Raw genomic sequence first — 13,659 nt, 5'->3', positions numbered from 1 at the left:
TCCATATTTCAATAGGACTAAGACAGCTTTATCACTAGTTACTAGTCTGTCAGCAGACCTAGGTTTGATCCCTGGCATCCCATATGGTTGGCCTTGAGCCCACCAGGAGTGATTCTAGAGCTAAGCGTCAGGAATAAGCTCTGAGCAGTGCCGGATGTAACCCCAAAACTAAAAAAATCTGAAAACAAAGAATAAAGTTCACATCTCAGACCCTTATAATAAATTAAAATCCTCTACTTCTCAGCAGTATAGAGAATCCACTAGCTAGTATCCTCCTCTTTTTAGTAATCAGTTTTCTTCTACTTCTTATTCTTAGTCTGAGTTCACATTTCCAGTTCACTTACAGATATTGCATTTACCCAAAACATGCCTCAGAAAGACCCAACATAGATTCTTGGTTAATTTGTTCTTACACAAAAATGAGTGTTGGTAGAGTTAACTGGCTTGAAAACTAAAGTCTGGGAATTTAAAATAAACAGAGGCTAGGATTTTTTTGCCTTGGACCACACAGAAGGGAAGCCTCCAAAAACATATAAAACACAAATACAAGAACCACATGAAGTCTCCTGCCTGTTTTTATTTCCAAATAGTTTCCACATAAAATTCTCCTATGGTTTGCTGAATTAGACTAAAATTGCCTATAAGGAGAAAAAGAAGTATTATCCATTTTCAAACATTAAAGACAATTTATTTGCTAATGCTTTATAACTTAACACACATGAAAACATTTCCTAGATGACAGAGAACTTTTCTTTTAGTACCCTGTTACCACCGAATAGCAGCTAAGTCAAAAAGTGCTCTATTACAGTTTTAGGTTAGAAGGCCAATTAAATGGAAAGCAACTCCATACAAAATGAGTATGAAATGTTATCAAACAGATGTCAAGTTATTGCTCCAATTTACTTATGTCCAGAGCAATATCTACTTTATTAATTTTAATTTTCCTTGCAAAAGACAAAACCAAGGAATATGAATTAGAGTTTTAAGTTAAATTCTTTTGGGGGGGGGGCACAAACTTTTGGTATTTGGACCTATCATGCTTCTTTGCCCTTTTACATAATTCTCACTAGAGACCTTCAAATAAATATATGTATGTATTTTTATAAAAACACCCATAAAGTAAGGTAACATTTAGCATTTTATGCCTACTGCATAATGAAGATTTATTTTTATTTATTTGTTTTTGTTTTTTGGGTCACACCCAGTGACACTCAGGGGTTACTTCTGGCTATGCACTCAGAAATCGCTCTTGGATTGGGGACCATATGGGATGCCGGGAGGTCTGTCCTGGATCAGCTGTGTGCAAGGCAAACGCCCTACCACTGCACTATTGCTCCAGCCCCTATTTTTATTTTTTTGTTTTTGGCAGTGCTCGGGGATTATTCTTGACTCTGTACTCAGATGTCACTCCTGGCAAGCTTGGGGGACCATATGGGATTCAAATCACTGTCCATCCTGGATTGGTTGTGTGCAAGTCAAACACCCTACCGATGTGCTATTTCTCCCGCCCCATAATGAAGATTTAACACATATAAACAAGATAACTAAAGTAAGTAGTCTTCATTTTTGCTAGTTTTCACTTGCCAAATAAATGTTAATCTGGGAAGAAAAGAAAATATTGTACCACTAAAATACTCTTTTCCAGAAACATCAGAAAAGAAAAAAGCTAAATGAAAGAAAGACCAGAAACTTCAGGTACCACACGTAGTCCCTGAAATCCTCCACCCACATCAAGAGTAAGCCCTGAGCATTTCTGGATGTGGACCCCCAAAAATACAAATATTGGCGAAACCAGAATCATTAGGGTCACCATTTACTTGAAGTTCTGCTTCCCAGGTTGGAAAGCTTAAAGTTTTAGATACACTAAATGTTCCTAAAAACCATTTTATGGTAGTTTAACATGTAAAGTCTAGAGATCATAAGAGGTTACCCAAACCATCCTAAATTCTATGCTGCCAAGATTTGAAGCTTTCAAAGAGCAGTTACTGGGTTGCTGCCATTCACAAGTTACCACTGCCCCTTAGCTGTCTCAGTAAGGCCACCTACTAATACTAGTATTATTTTTTCCTGCCTCAGCATTTTCGTTTCTAGGCAAAATAATGTTTAACCTTTGCTGGCATATTTTATTTTTAAAACTAAGCATCCTTTTTTTTTTGGGGGGGGGAGCACATCTAGAGGTGCTCAGGGGTTATTCCTAGTTCTGCACACAGGAATCACTCCTGGCAAGGGATCAAATGGGATGCAGGGGATCGAACCAGGATTAGCTGCATGCAAAGTCCTACCCCCCTACATACTGTACTATTACTTTGGCCTCTGCATTTAATCATCTTTATGAAGTGAGAGAACATTGATTTCCCAGTTAATGTTAGGCTTTACTTGTGAAGTTTTCTTTCTTTGTTAGAAAGAGTTTAAGTATTCACTCTTCCTTTCATTAACCTACTATTTGGAAGATAGCAAATCAACTAATATTTTTCAGAGTTGATATTACTGTTGACATTACCTCAACTGGAATAAGAATGTTAGATCTCAAGATGCATGGTTTTCTACAGATATTTAAATTACAAGAGTAAAAAAGTTCTCTAATCTTTTTTAGTAAAAAGAAGCAAATTATAGGGGCTGGGCGGTGGCGCTAAAGGTAAGGTGCCTGCCTTGCCTGCGCTAGCCTTGGACGGACCGTGGTTCGATCCCCCGGAGTCCCATATGGTCCCCCAAGCCAGGAACAACTTCTGAGCACATAGCCAGGAGTAACCCCTGAGCGTTACTGGGTGTGGCCCAAAAAAAAAAAAAAAAAAAAAAAAAAAAAGAAGCAAATTATAAAAAATTAACCCAGCAATGTTCAGGGGTTACTCCTGGCTATGCACTCAGAAATCACGCCTGGCTTGGGGGACCATATGGGATGCTGGGGACCAAACCCAGGTTCATCCTGGGTCAGCTGTGTGCAAGTCAAACACCCTACTGCTGTGCTATTGCTCCAGCCCTGTATGTTTGTTCGTTGTTTGTTTTGGGGTCACACCCAGCAGCGCTCAGGGGTCACTCCTGGCCCCAGGCTCAGAAATTGCTCCAGGCAGGCTCAGGGGACCACATGGGAAACCAGGATTCGAACCACGACCTTCTGCATGCAAGGGAAGCGCCTTACCTCCATGCTATCTCTCTGACTCTGTATGTTTGTTTTTAAGGAAAGTAAAAACAACACCTAAACACCTAAAAGTCCCATGAGTGACTGGCAGAACAAATTCTCAAGACAGAATCTAACTCAGTTTTCCAGGTGACACTTTTGTACAAGAACTGTTGTTTTAAATGATTGAAATAGAGGACCACATATCTTAAATTATTCATAAAAATTTAGAATTTTCTCTATGATCAAGGCCATAATGCAGTGTAAGTGCCCTAATATACTTTAGAGAAATAAAAGGATATTATTGTTAGCCAGATAGGTCAATTAGCGGAACCAGCTTTTAGTGTTGAAGAAGCACTTTAGGGCTATTCTTTATTATAGGCTTCCATATACCAAGTACCATACTAAGTGTGTTCTAAGTATTTTCCTATTTACTTTTCATAACAATTTCCAAGAGAAAATAGGCATAAGAGAGAATGGCAAGTGATGAAGCAGGAACTCAATTAGGAAAAATACAAAGCCCCTGCTCTCAACTCAGTGCCATAAAACTAACTGAAAACTATTTGAGGGGCTGGAGAGGTAAAGCAGGGAGGGCATTTGTCTTGCATTAAGTCTCCATGATCCATTCCCCAGAACCTATGGTCCTCTGAGCCCTGCTAGGAGTGATCTTTGAGAGCACTGTCAGATGTGGCCAAAAACAAAATGAAATAAACAAAAAAAAAGTATTTAAAAAGGAACTTAATGAAACAATAAGTATGTACTATTAATATCAGTTTTATATTCAGATTAGGAACCAGAATAGTAAGAATAGTAATGACTCAGACTTTATTATCTGGCTCTAGATTCTGGGCTCTTTTAAGCCCTTTGCCCCGTTTAAAAAGTTTTTGGGGGGCCGGAGAGATAGCATGGAGGTAAGGCGTTTGCCTTTCATGCAGGAGGTCATCGGTTCGAATCCCGGCGCCCCATATGGTCCCCTGTGCCTGCCAGGAGCAATTTCTGAGCCTGGAGCCAGGAATAACCCCTGAGCACTGCCAGGTGTGACCCAAAAACCAAAAAAAAAAAAAAAAAACAAAAAAAACAAAAAAAAAAGTTTTTGGGGGGCCGGGCGGTGGCGCTAAAGGTAAGGTGCCTGCCTTGCCTGCGCTAGCCTTGGACGGACCGCGGTTCGATCCCCCGGTGTCCCATATGGTCCCCCAAGCCAGGAGCAACTTCTGAGCACATAGCCAGGAGTAACCCCTGAGCGTTACCGGGTGTGGCCCAAAAACCAAAAACCAAAAAAAAAAAAAAAAAAAAAAAAAGTTTTTGGGTCCAACACCCTCCTGTATTAGTTCTGTTGTTGGGAGAAAATGAGGCACAAAGGATTAAACCAAGCCTCAACATGTGCCTATTAGCCTACTGAGCTTTTTTCTCCTGGTCCTCAAAGTCTTGTTTGTTTGTTTGTTTGTTTGTTTGTTTTTGGGCCACACGCGCAGTGCTCAGGGATTACTACTGGGCAGGCTAAGGGGAACATATGGAATGCTGGGAATCAAACTCAGATCTGTTCCAAGTCAGCCTCATGCATTGCAAACTTCCTACCACTGTGCTAACTATCTGGCTCTCAAAGCCTTGTTTTTTTTTTTTTAGGCCACACCCTACTCCTGGCCATGCGCTCAGAAATCCTGGCTTGGGGGACCATATGGGACACCGAGGTCCATCCTAGGTTAGGGCGTGCAAGGCAAACGCCTACCACTTCTGCCACTGTTCTGGCCCCTCAAAGTCTTATTTATTTTTTTTTTTTTTGGTTTTTGGGCCACACCCGGTAACGCTCAGGGGTTACTCCTGGCTATGCGCTCAGAAGTTGCTCCTGGCTTGGGGGACCATATGGGACACCAGGGGATCGAACCGCGGTCCGTCCAAGGCTAGCGCAGGCAAGGCAGGCACTTTACCTTTAGCGCCACCGCCCGGCCCCAAAGTCTTATTTTTTTACTTGGAAGATAATTTTAAGTATCCTAGTCTTAAAATCACCAAGCTACAAATTTCATCTTTGTGGATTTCTGTGTTTATATTCTATTTTATGATATAAAAAAAAGGTTAAAGGAGACTTTAGGGGTAGAATCAAGGGCTAGAACACAGGCTATATATGTGGAAATCCAGGGTCTGACTCCTATCACTGCTTGGTTCCCTGGGCATCTCCAAAGAGTGACTCCCTCTCCTTCACCCCCCCTTCTCCTCTCTTCTCCCCCTCCCTCCCTCCCCCCTCTCTCGGGGGGGGGGGGGTTCATACCCAGTAACTTCCAGGTTACTCTTTGCTCTGCACTGAAGTATTATTTCTGATGATGCTTGGGGAATCAAATGGGACTCAGGGAATCAAACCCGGATTAGGTGCATACAAGGCAAGTGCCTTACTTACTGTACTAAATTCCTCTAGACCCCAATCATCCCCAAACTCTGAGCCAAGCGTAGGCCCTGTGTGTGGCTCAAATGGGATATAAAGGAAAGAGTATGGTCAGCTAACTCTACTTTTTGAGTAGTTTAAAGAACATTCCGAGTGCAGAGCCAGGAGTAAGCAAAGAGCATTTTCTTCTACCAAAGAGTGCACATTTGGAAGAGTACCATTTAAAACATCAGGAATTCAAAGGGAAAAAAAAAGCATTATTCTCAAGAGTTTTTATAACATTCTTAAAACTGGCATACTATTTTCAGATCAGGTTATTTTTAAAATTACTCTAAAAATAAAGAAAAAAGAGGCAAGGTATTTAGCTTACTGAATTGAGAAAATATAGTTGCTATAGTAAAATATTTTTATAACACTCAACAAATGAGAAATTCATAACAATTGCATTTAACAGACATAAAGCCACAGAACACACCTTTTAAAAACAAAAGACAAAATCAAACTATTCAAAAACATTATGCATAATATCACAAACAGAGCCTGAGAGTTGGGGGAAAGTACTAACCAGTTACTGCCAGCAGCTGTGAAACTCTCACCTCCATTTCCTCACGATGAGACCTGTCTCTATCTTCAAATTCGCGGGTTCTTCTCCGAGCCTCATCAAAGGCTTGTTGTGCTAATGCATCCTCCTGCTGTCAAAACACATAAAGCAGATTATCTTATAATTTTTATTTATAATAAACATTTTATCCCCAGTATTTGCTGCTGTGTTGTAATGACTAAAATCACATATCCTTGGTTGAAAAAAGTAGTCCCTAAAAAACATTCTAAATCACGTGTGTATGCATGTGTGATATGCTACCCCCCCCCCCCTTTGTGGAGTGTGTTAAATGTAGTATTTCTTTTTTGTCTCCCAAATGATGATCAAATTTGGAGTGATGAGAGAGTGAGGGGGTCACTTGAACACTTGCAACAATTCTTGACCAACTGTGCCAGATAGCTGATACTAGAATCTGAGGATGTGGTGTTGCTTGGACCCTGAGGTCTTGGGATATATAGATAGATATGCATACACACAATTAAAAAAATCAGCAGAGCGGTGTTTGCCTTGCAAGCAGCCGATCCAGGACCAAAGGTGGTTGGTTGTTCGAATCCTGGTGTCCCATATGGTCCCCTGTGCCTGCCAGGAGCTATTTCTGAGCAAACAGCCAGGAGTAACCCCTGAGCACCGCCGGGTGTGGCCCAAAAACCAAAAAAAAAAAAAAAAAAAAAAAAAAAAAATCAGCAGAGTGTAACTCAAAACATTAAAACCAGGGCTGGAGAGATAGCATGGAGGTAAGGAATTTGCCTTTCATGCAGAAGGTGGGTGGTTTGAATCCCGGCATCCCATATGGCCCCCCAAGCCTGCCATGAGCGATTTCTGAGCAAAGAGCCAGGAGTAACCCCTGAGCACTGCCGGGTGTGACCCAAAAACCAAAAACAAAACAAAAACACCCTCCAAAACAAATAAACAAAAACATTAAAACCAAAAAAAAGTTAATTTCAGAACTACTTTAAAAAATATGGAGGTGGGGCCAGAGAGATAGCATGGAGGTAAGGCGTTCGCCTTTCATGCAGAAGGTCATTGTTGTTGTTGTTTTTGTTTGTTTTGTTTTTCGTGCCAGAAGGTCATTGGTTTGAATCCTGGTGTCCCATATGGTCCCCCGTGTCTGCCAGGAGCAATTTCTGAGCATGGAGCCAGGAGTAACCCTTGAGCACTGCCAGGTGTGACCCAAAAACCAAAAAAAAAAAAAAAAAAAAAGGTAAAGAAAAAAAAACAGGGTGGCCAGATGGATCAAATTTTGGACTTGACACATGCCAGGCATGGGTTTCAACACTTTAAACCATATCTCCAGGGTCTGTTGAGCTACTTTTAAAGTAAAATATACATTATTTTTGTGTTTATACCACAATTTAGAAAGAACAATTGTGTTTAATTAATTCTGAGAGCTTTTCTTCCTTACCTCATCTCATTCACTAAAATCCAACCAAGTCAGTATTCAAAATCATAAGAGGGGAACAGAGAACCCAATCAAAAACTGGGGAGAAGAAATGAACAGATACTTCCTCAAAAGAAAATACAAATGGCCAAAAGACACATGAAAAAAGCTCAATATCACTAATCATCAGGGAGATGCAAATTAAAACAACAATGAGGTACCATCTCGTGGCAGAGACTAGGACACATCACAAAGAACAAGAATAATCAGTGTTGGGGTCAGGGAGATAGCATGGAGGTAGGGCATTTGCCTTGCATGCAGAAGGGCGGTGGTTCAAATCCCAGCATCCCATATGGTCCCCAGAGCCTGCCAGGAGCGATTTCTGAGTGAAGAGCCAGGAGTAACCCTTGAGCACTGCCGGGTGTGACCCAAAAACCAAAAAAAAAGAATAATCAGTGCTGATGGGGATGTGGAAAGGAACTCTCATTCACTGCTGGTGGGAATGCCTTCTAACCCAGCCTTTATGGAAAACAATATGGAGATTCCGCAGAAAACAGAAAATTAAGCTCCCAAATGATCCAGCCATACCAGCTAGGAATTCACTCTAGGAACATAAAAACACAATACAAAAATGCCTTCTGTACACCTATATTCATTGCAGAATTTGGAAACAACCCAGATGCCTGACAAAAGATGAGTGGCTAAAGAAACTGTGGTATATATGTGTGTATATATGTGTGTGTGTGTGTGTATATATATATATATATATATATATATATATATATATACACACACACACACACACACACACACACACATATACAATGGAATACTAGGCAACCATCAGGAAAAATGAAGTCATGAAATTTTCCTATACTAGACAGACATGGAAACTATTATACTGAGTCAAATAAGTCAGAAGGAGAGAGACAAAGAATAGTTTCATTCATCTATGGAATTTAAGAAAAATATAAGACATTATTATAGTAATCACAGGGACAATAGAGATGAGGGTTGGAAGGACCAGCCCATGATATGAAGCTTACCACAAGAGTGGTGAGTGCAGTTAGGAAATAACTATATTAACTATCATGACAGTGGTAATGAGTGAGAGAAATAGAATGCCTGTACTGAATACAGCTAAGGGGTAGAGGAGGTGGAAGATGGGGGTCACTGGTAGTGGGAAGGTTGGGTGTTCTTTTCTATAACTGAAACCCAACTATAAACATGTTTGTAATCATAGTGCTTATACATATTATTAAAAAATAAAATAAACTGCTCCTGGCAGACTTGAAGACCATAATTAAAAAAAAGGCAGAAGGAAGACAAAAGAGATAGCACAGCTGGTATGGAGAAAGCCTGCGTTCTACACAGCTGACCCAAGTTGATCAGCAGATAAGGCACTTGGTCATCCCAAGTTGACACCCCATATAGTCCCCAGAGCCCACCAGGAGTGATCCCTAAGAATAAGAGCCAGGAGTAAACAAACCCTGAACATCACCAGATATGGCCCAAAAATCAAGCCAAAACAAAACCCCTAAAACATAATAATACAAGACAAAAAGTCCAGTATATATCTCTATAAATATATACCTGTCCTGTAAGCTCAACGTATTTTTATTTAATTAATATTTCGGGCTGGAGAGATTCAGATTGCATGCTGAAGGGCAGTGGTTTGAATCCCAGCATCCCATATGGACCCCTGTGACTGCCAGGAGTGATTTCTGAGCATAGAGCCAAGAGAAATCCCTGAGCGCTGCCAGATATGAACCAAAAACCAAACCAAACCAAACCAAACACAAAAACACACAAACAAAAAACCCTAAGTATTTAATTTATTTCTATTATGCTTGTCACAGTACTTGAACATATTATTGCCCTGGAAGCAACATGAGGAAACATGGTGCTTTCTTTCAGTTCCTGGTTTGTTAGGGCAGGTGGACAATTTATAAATAATTACAAAAATCAATATATAATTATCAACTGTGATCAAGTACAGCAGAGGAAAATTACACAATGAAATGAATGCACAAGAGATATGCATTCCCCTAAGGAAGTTATTAGCTACTAATGTGAATTCTAGCAGTAGTTAAAGACTTATTTATGAGAAGATAAAATATTGTTACATTGTAGACTAGGACAGGAGAGCTCCAGTTGTCCTTTAATTTCTAATTCCAGTTTCTTTTCTAGTGAAATGTAAAATGTATGTGAAATGAGCAGATGGTACTTTAATGGTTATAAATAGTATTAATCTGATCTTTTCTGTAGCAACCTATGGAAGAAATCCCTGCCTTTCAAGGCCAGCATAAAGGATACTTGCTGATAAAAAACTTGCTCACTGATAAAGTATACTCAAATTCTCTAGGGTAGCGGACTCTATTCTAATCTTAGGTGGGAGTAGAAGAGGCATTCAACATTCTGACCCCTGTCAGCTACTCAATTCTGTTACTTTAATACAGACCACAATCTGCACAAAGTAGTTAGGAGGGTCACCAAAGGAGGTTCCCACATGGCCTAATAAGAGATTGTGTGTGTGTGTGTGTGTGTGTGTGTGTGTGTGTAACATATTCTAACCACTGTCTTATTGTACTGCCTAAATCCACAACTTTATTTTGTAGTTTAATACTTACCTTTGTGTAGCAATAAATTTAAGAAATAGAAGTGCATGTTTTATTAAATTAAGATACAAAACTCATTTTCAAGTAGGTTGATGTTGAACATGTAATTTGCACATTTTCTATTTTCTGTGGTCTGTCTGTCTGTCTGTCTGTCTGTCTGTCTGTCTGTCTGTCTGTCTGTCTATCTATCTATCTATCTAGATATCAGATTACATGAAAACCAGAAAAATAAATCTGAAGATGCATCAACATACTTTAAAAAAACTAATATTTTCATCATTCTGTCAAATTTCACTTTTCATTTAAACAACTCATTTCATGTACAAACAAAATGCAAAAATGGCTCAGGAAGACAGCTCAGAGTTTTGACGCATATATGTTGCATACACACAGGAAGCCTGGGTTGGATTCCTACCACCACTTGGTATACCAAAAGCATTATCAGAAGTTAACCCTGAGTAGCTCTGTTGGGTGTAGCGTGTTCTCCCAATCCCAAAAAGTGAAGTTGCTTAGTTTTATTAATAGAAAAATCCTGCAAAAATGTTAAAGGACATCATGTTACATTTACACTACAGAATTTACATTAAACAGCATTTCAAATAAAACTTATCATCAATAATGGTTCAATTTTTCCAAATGGATAACAGAAATTAAAACATCTGTAACATCATTATATTGCGGTTTAAAAAGGTTTTCTGGGGCCCGGAGAGATAGCACAGCGGTGTTTGCCTTGCAAGCAGCCGATCCAGGACCAAAGGTGGTTGGTTCGAATCCCGGTGTCCCATATGGTCCCCTGTGCCTGCCAGGAGCGATTTCTGAGCATAGAGCCAGGAGTAACCCCTGAGCGATGCAGGGTGTGACCCAAAAACAAAACAAAACAAAACAAAACAAAAAAAAAAAAAAAGAAAAGAAAAGAAAAGTATCTAAGAATAGCAAAGTATCTAAGAACACTCTGAAATCAACTTAGTTACTACAATGGCACTGGTCCTTACTTTTGGTAAATAAAATTTTTTTTAAGTTTTTTTTTTTTTTTTTTTTGTGGGGCCATACCCGATGATGCTCAGGGGTTTCTGGCTATGCGCTCAGAAATCGTTCCTGGCTCGGGGGACCATATGGGACACCAGGGGATTGAACCACGTTTGTCCTGGGTCAGCCGTGTGCAAGGAAAACACCCTAACACTGCGCCATCGCTCCAGCTTCAAGGTAAATGAATTCTTATTGTTATATTTTGTTTAAAATTAGTTGGGGGGAAAAAAAAATTAGTTGGGGGGCCGGAGAAATAGCATGAAGGTGAGGGCGTTTGCCTTGCATGCAGAAGGATGGTGGTTCAAATCCCAGCATCCCATATGGTCCCCTGAGCCTGCCAGGAGCGATTTCTGAGCGTAGAGCCAGGAGTAACCCTGAGCGTTGCTAGATATGAACCCCCCCCCCCAAAATAAATAAAATTAGTTGGGAAAATCATTAATCAGTGCTGGAGAGCTAACATTTTTAGAATCAGTGCTGGAGAGCTAACATTTTTAGAAACCTGAAAAACACACTTTGTTTTTTTGTTTTTGGGCCACACCCGGTGACACTCAGGGGTTACTCCTGGCTATAAGCTCAGAAATCACTCCTGGCTTGGGGGATCATATGGGATGCCGAGGGATTGGATGTCTGTCCTAGGTCAGCCGCGTGCAAGGCATAAGACCTACTGCTGTGCTACTGCGCTGGCCCCAGAAAACACACTTTAAACATTTTCGGGGGGGGGGGGGGTTGGGTCACACCCGGCAGCGCTCAGAGGTTACTCCTGGCTCTAGGCTCAGAAATCGCTCCTGGCAGGCTCGAGGGACCATATGGGATATGTCAGGATTTGAACCACCATCCTTCTGAATGCAAGGCAAACGTCCTATCTCCATGCTATCTCTCCGGCCCAAGCTTGCTCCTTCTTATTGCTTACATCTCACTTCCTTGACTGTATTTTTGCCTTTTTTTTTTTGCTCTATGCTCAGAAATCGCTCCTGGCAGGCTCAAGGGACCATATGGGATGCCGGGATTCGAACCACTGTCCTTCTGCATGCAAGGCAAACGCCCTACCTCCATGCTATCTCTCCGCCCTCCCCTCCTTCCTTTCTTTCTTGGGGCTGGAGAGATGGCATAGCAGTAGGGTGTTTGTCTTGTAGGCTGCTGACCATGATCTAAGTTCCATTCCCGGCATCCCATGTGGTCCCTAGAGCCTGCCAGAAGTATTTCTGAGCACAGAGCTAGGAGTAACCTCTGAGCACTGCCAGGTGTGCCGGTGTAGTCCAAAGACGAAAAAGAAATTCTAGTCTTATTTTAATTAGTGCTTCTCAATTTATAGTCTGATTGATTTCTGGAACTTAAATGAGTGTTTAATTATTTAGTTTTTCTCTACTGAGTAGGCCATACCAAGATATTCAGAGGTCACTAGGACCATACCCAGAGATTCTACAGTAAGGCGTGTGGCGCTGGGGTTGGTAGGTATATGCTCTACTGCTTATGTATATTCATGGCCCTTAATTTTTTATTTATTTGTTTATTTATTTTTTGGTTTTCGGGTCATACCCAGTGACGCTCAGGGGTTACTCCTGGTTATCACTCAGAAATTGCTCCTGGCTTGGGGGAACCATATGGGACTCCAGGGGACTGAACTGCGGTCCATCCTAGGTTAGTATGTGCAAGGCAAACACCCTACCGCTTGTGCCACCACTCTGCCCCCACCCCCAATTTTATTAATAATAAAATTAGTGTTTTAAATATAGTTCTTTTCTGATGCTGGAGTAATAGTATAATGGGTAGAAAATATACCTTGCACACGGCCAATCAGGGTTAAATCCTCAGCAACCTATAAGGTCCCTCAAGCTCTACAAAGAGTTAATTCTTTAGCACAGAGCCAGGAGTAACCAAGTATGGCCCCAAAAACCAACCAACCAACCAACCAACCAACCAACCAACGAAAACAAAACAAAACAAAAAAACTTTTTCTGTTTAACACTTGGGGTGGGGTGGGGCACTCTAGATAGTACTTAGAGAATCACGTTGTGCCAGACATTGAACCAGGGGTTCCTGTATGTAAAACACAAGTTCCAAATTTTTGGGCCATCTCCCTGTCTTGAATCATTGCTTTTTAGGAAAGGATTTACCAAGTTCTTTACTTAAGATGCTCCACACTGTTTTCCTCACAATGTTCTAAAGATAGAGAACAAATAACACATAGAATTGTTTACTAAGGGCTGGGAAGGTGGCGCTAGAGGTAAGGTGTCTGCCTTGCAAGCGCTAGCTTAGGACGGACCGTGGTTCGATCCCTCAGCGTCCCATATGGTCCCCCCAAGCCAGGAGCGATTTCTGAGTGCATAGCCAGGAGTAACCCCTGAGCGTCAAACGGGTGTGGCCCAAAACAAACAAACAAACAACCCCCCCCTCCAAAAAAAAAAAGAAAAAAAAAAGGAATTGTTTACTAGACTCTGATATCTCACTTTGAGCAGATACGGGTAACCCAACAAAATTTAGAGCCACTGAAGGAAAATACTTTCTCTAAATCAGAAAAGAATCTTGGGTCTCAACATCTTATTAAAG

At 40.9% G+C, this 13,659-nt stretch overlaps 1 protein-coding gene across 2 annotated transcripts in view; it reads right to left on the bottom strand.

Annotated features, from left to right (window-relative positions):
• CBFB (core-binding factor subunit beta) overlaps nucleotides 1–13,659 on the bottom strand; it is a 53,610-nt gene that overhangs the window by 6,183 nt on the left and 33,768 nt on the right. The window contains exon 5 of one of the 2 annotated variants that reach the window (XM_049786464.1): nucleotides 6,055–6,181. In XM_049786464.1, the coding sequence (XP_049642421.1) occupies nucleotides 6,055–6,181 (127 nt within the window). The remainder of the gene's footprint in view (nucleotides 1–6,054; nucleotides 6,182–13,659) is intronic. The other variant, XM_049786465.1, reaches the window with a different exon arrangement.

This window comes from Suncus etruscus, chromosome 14 (assembly GCF_024139225.1).
Source record: "Suncus etruscus isolate mSunEtr1 chromosome 14, mSunEtr1.pri.cur, whole genome shotgun sequence".
NCBI classification, from domain to species: domain Eukaryota; kingdom Metazoa; phylum Chordata; class Mammalia; order Eulipotyphla; family Soricidae; genus Suncus; species Suncus etruscus.
Note: the sequence above shows the minus strand (reverse complement) of the source record. Positions and strands in the feature narration are given on the sequence as shown.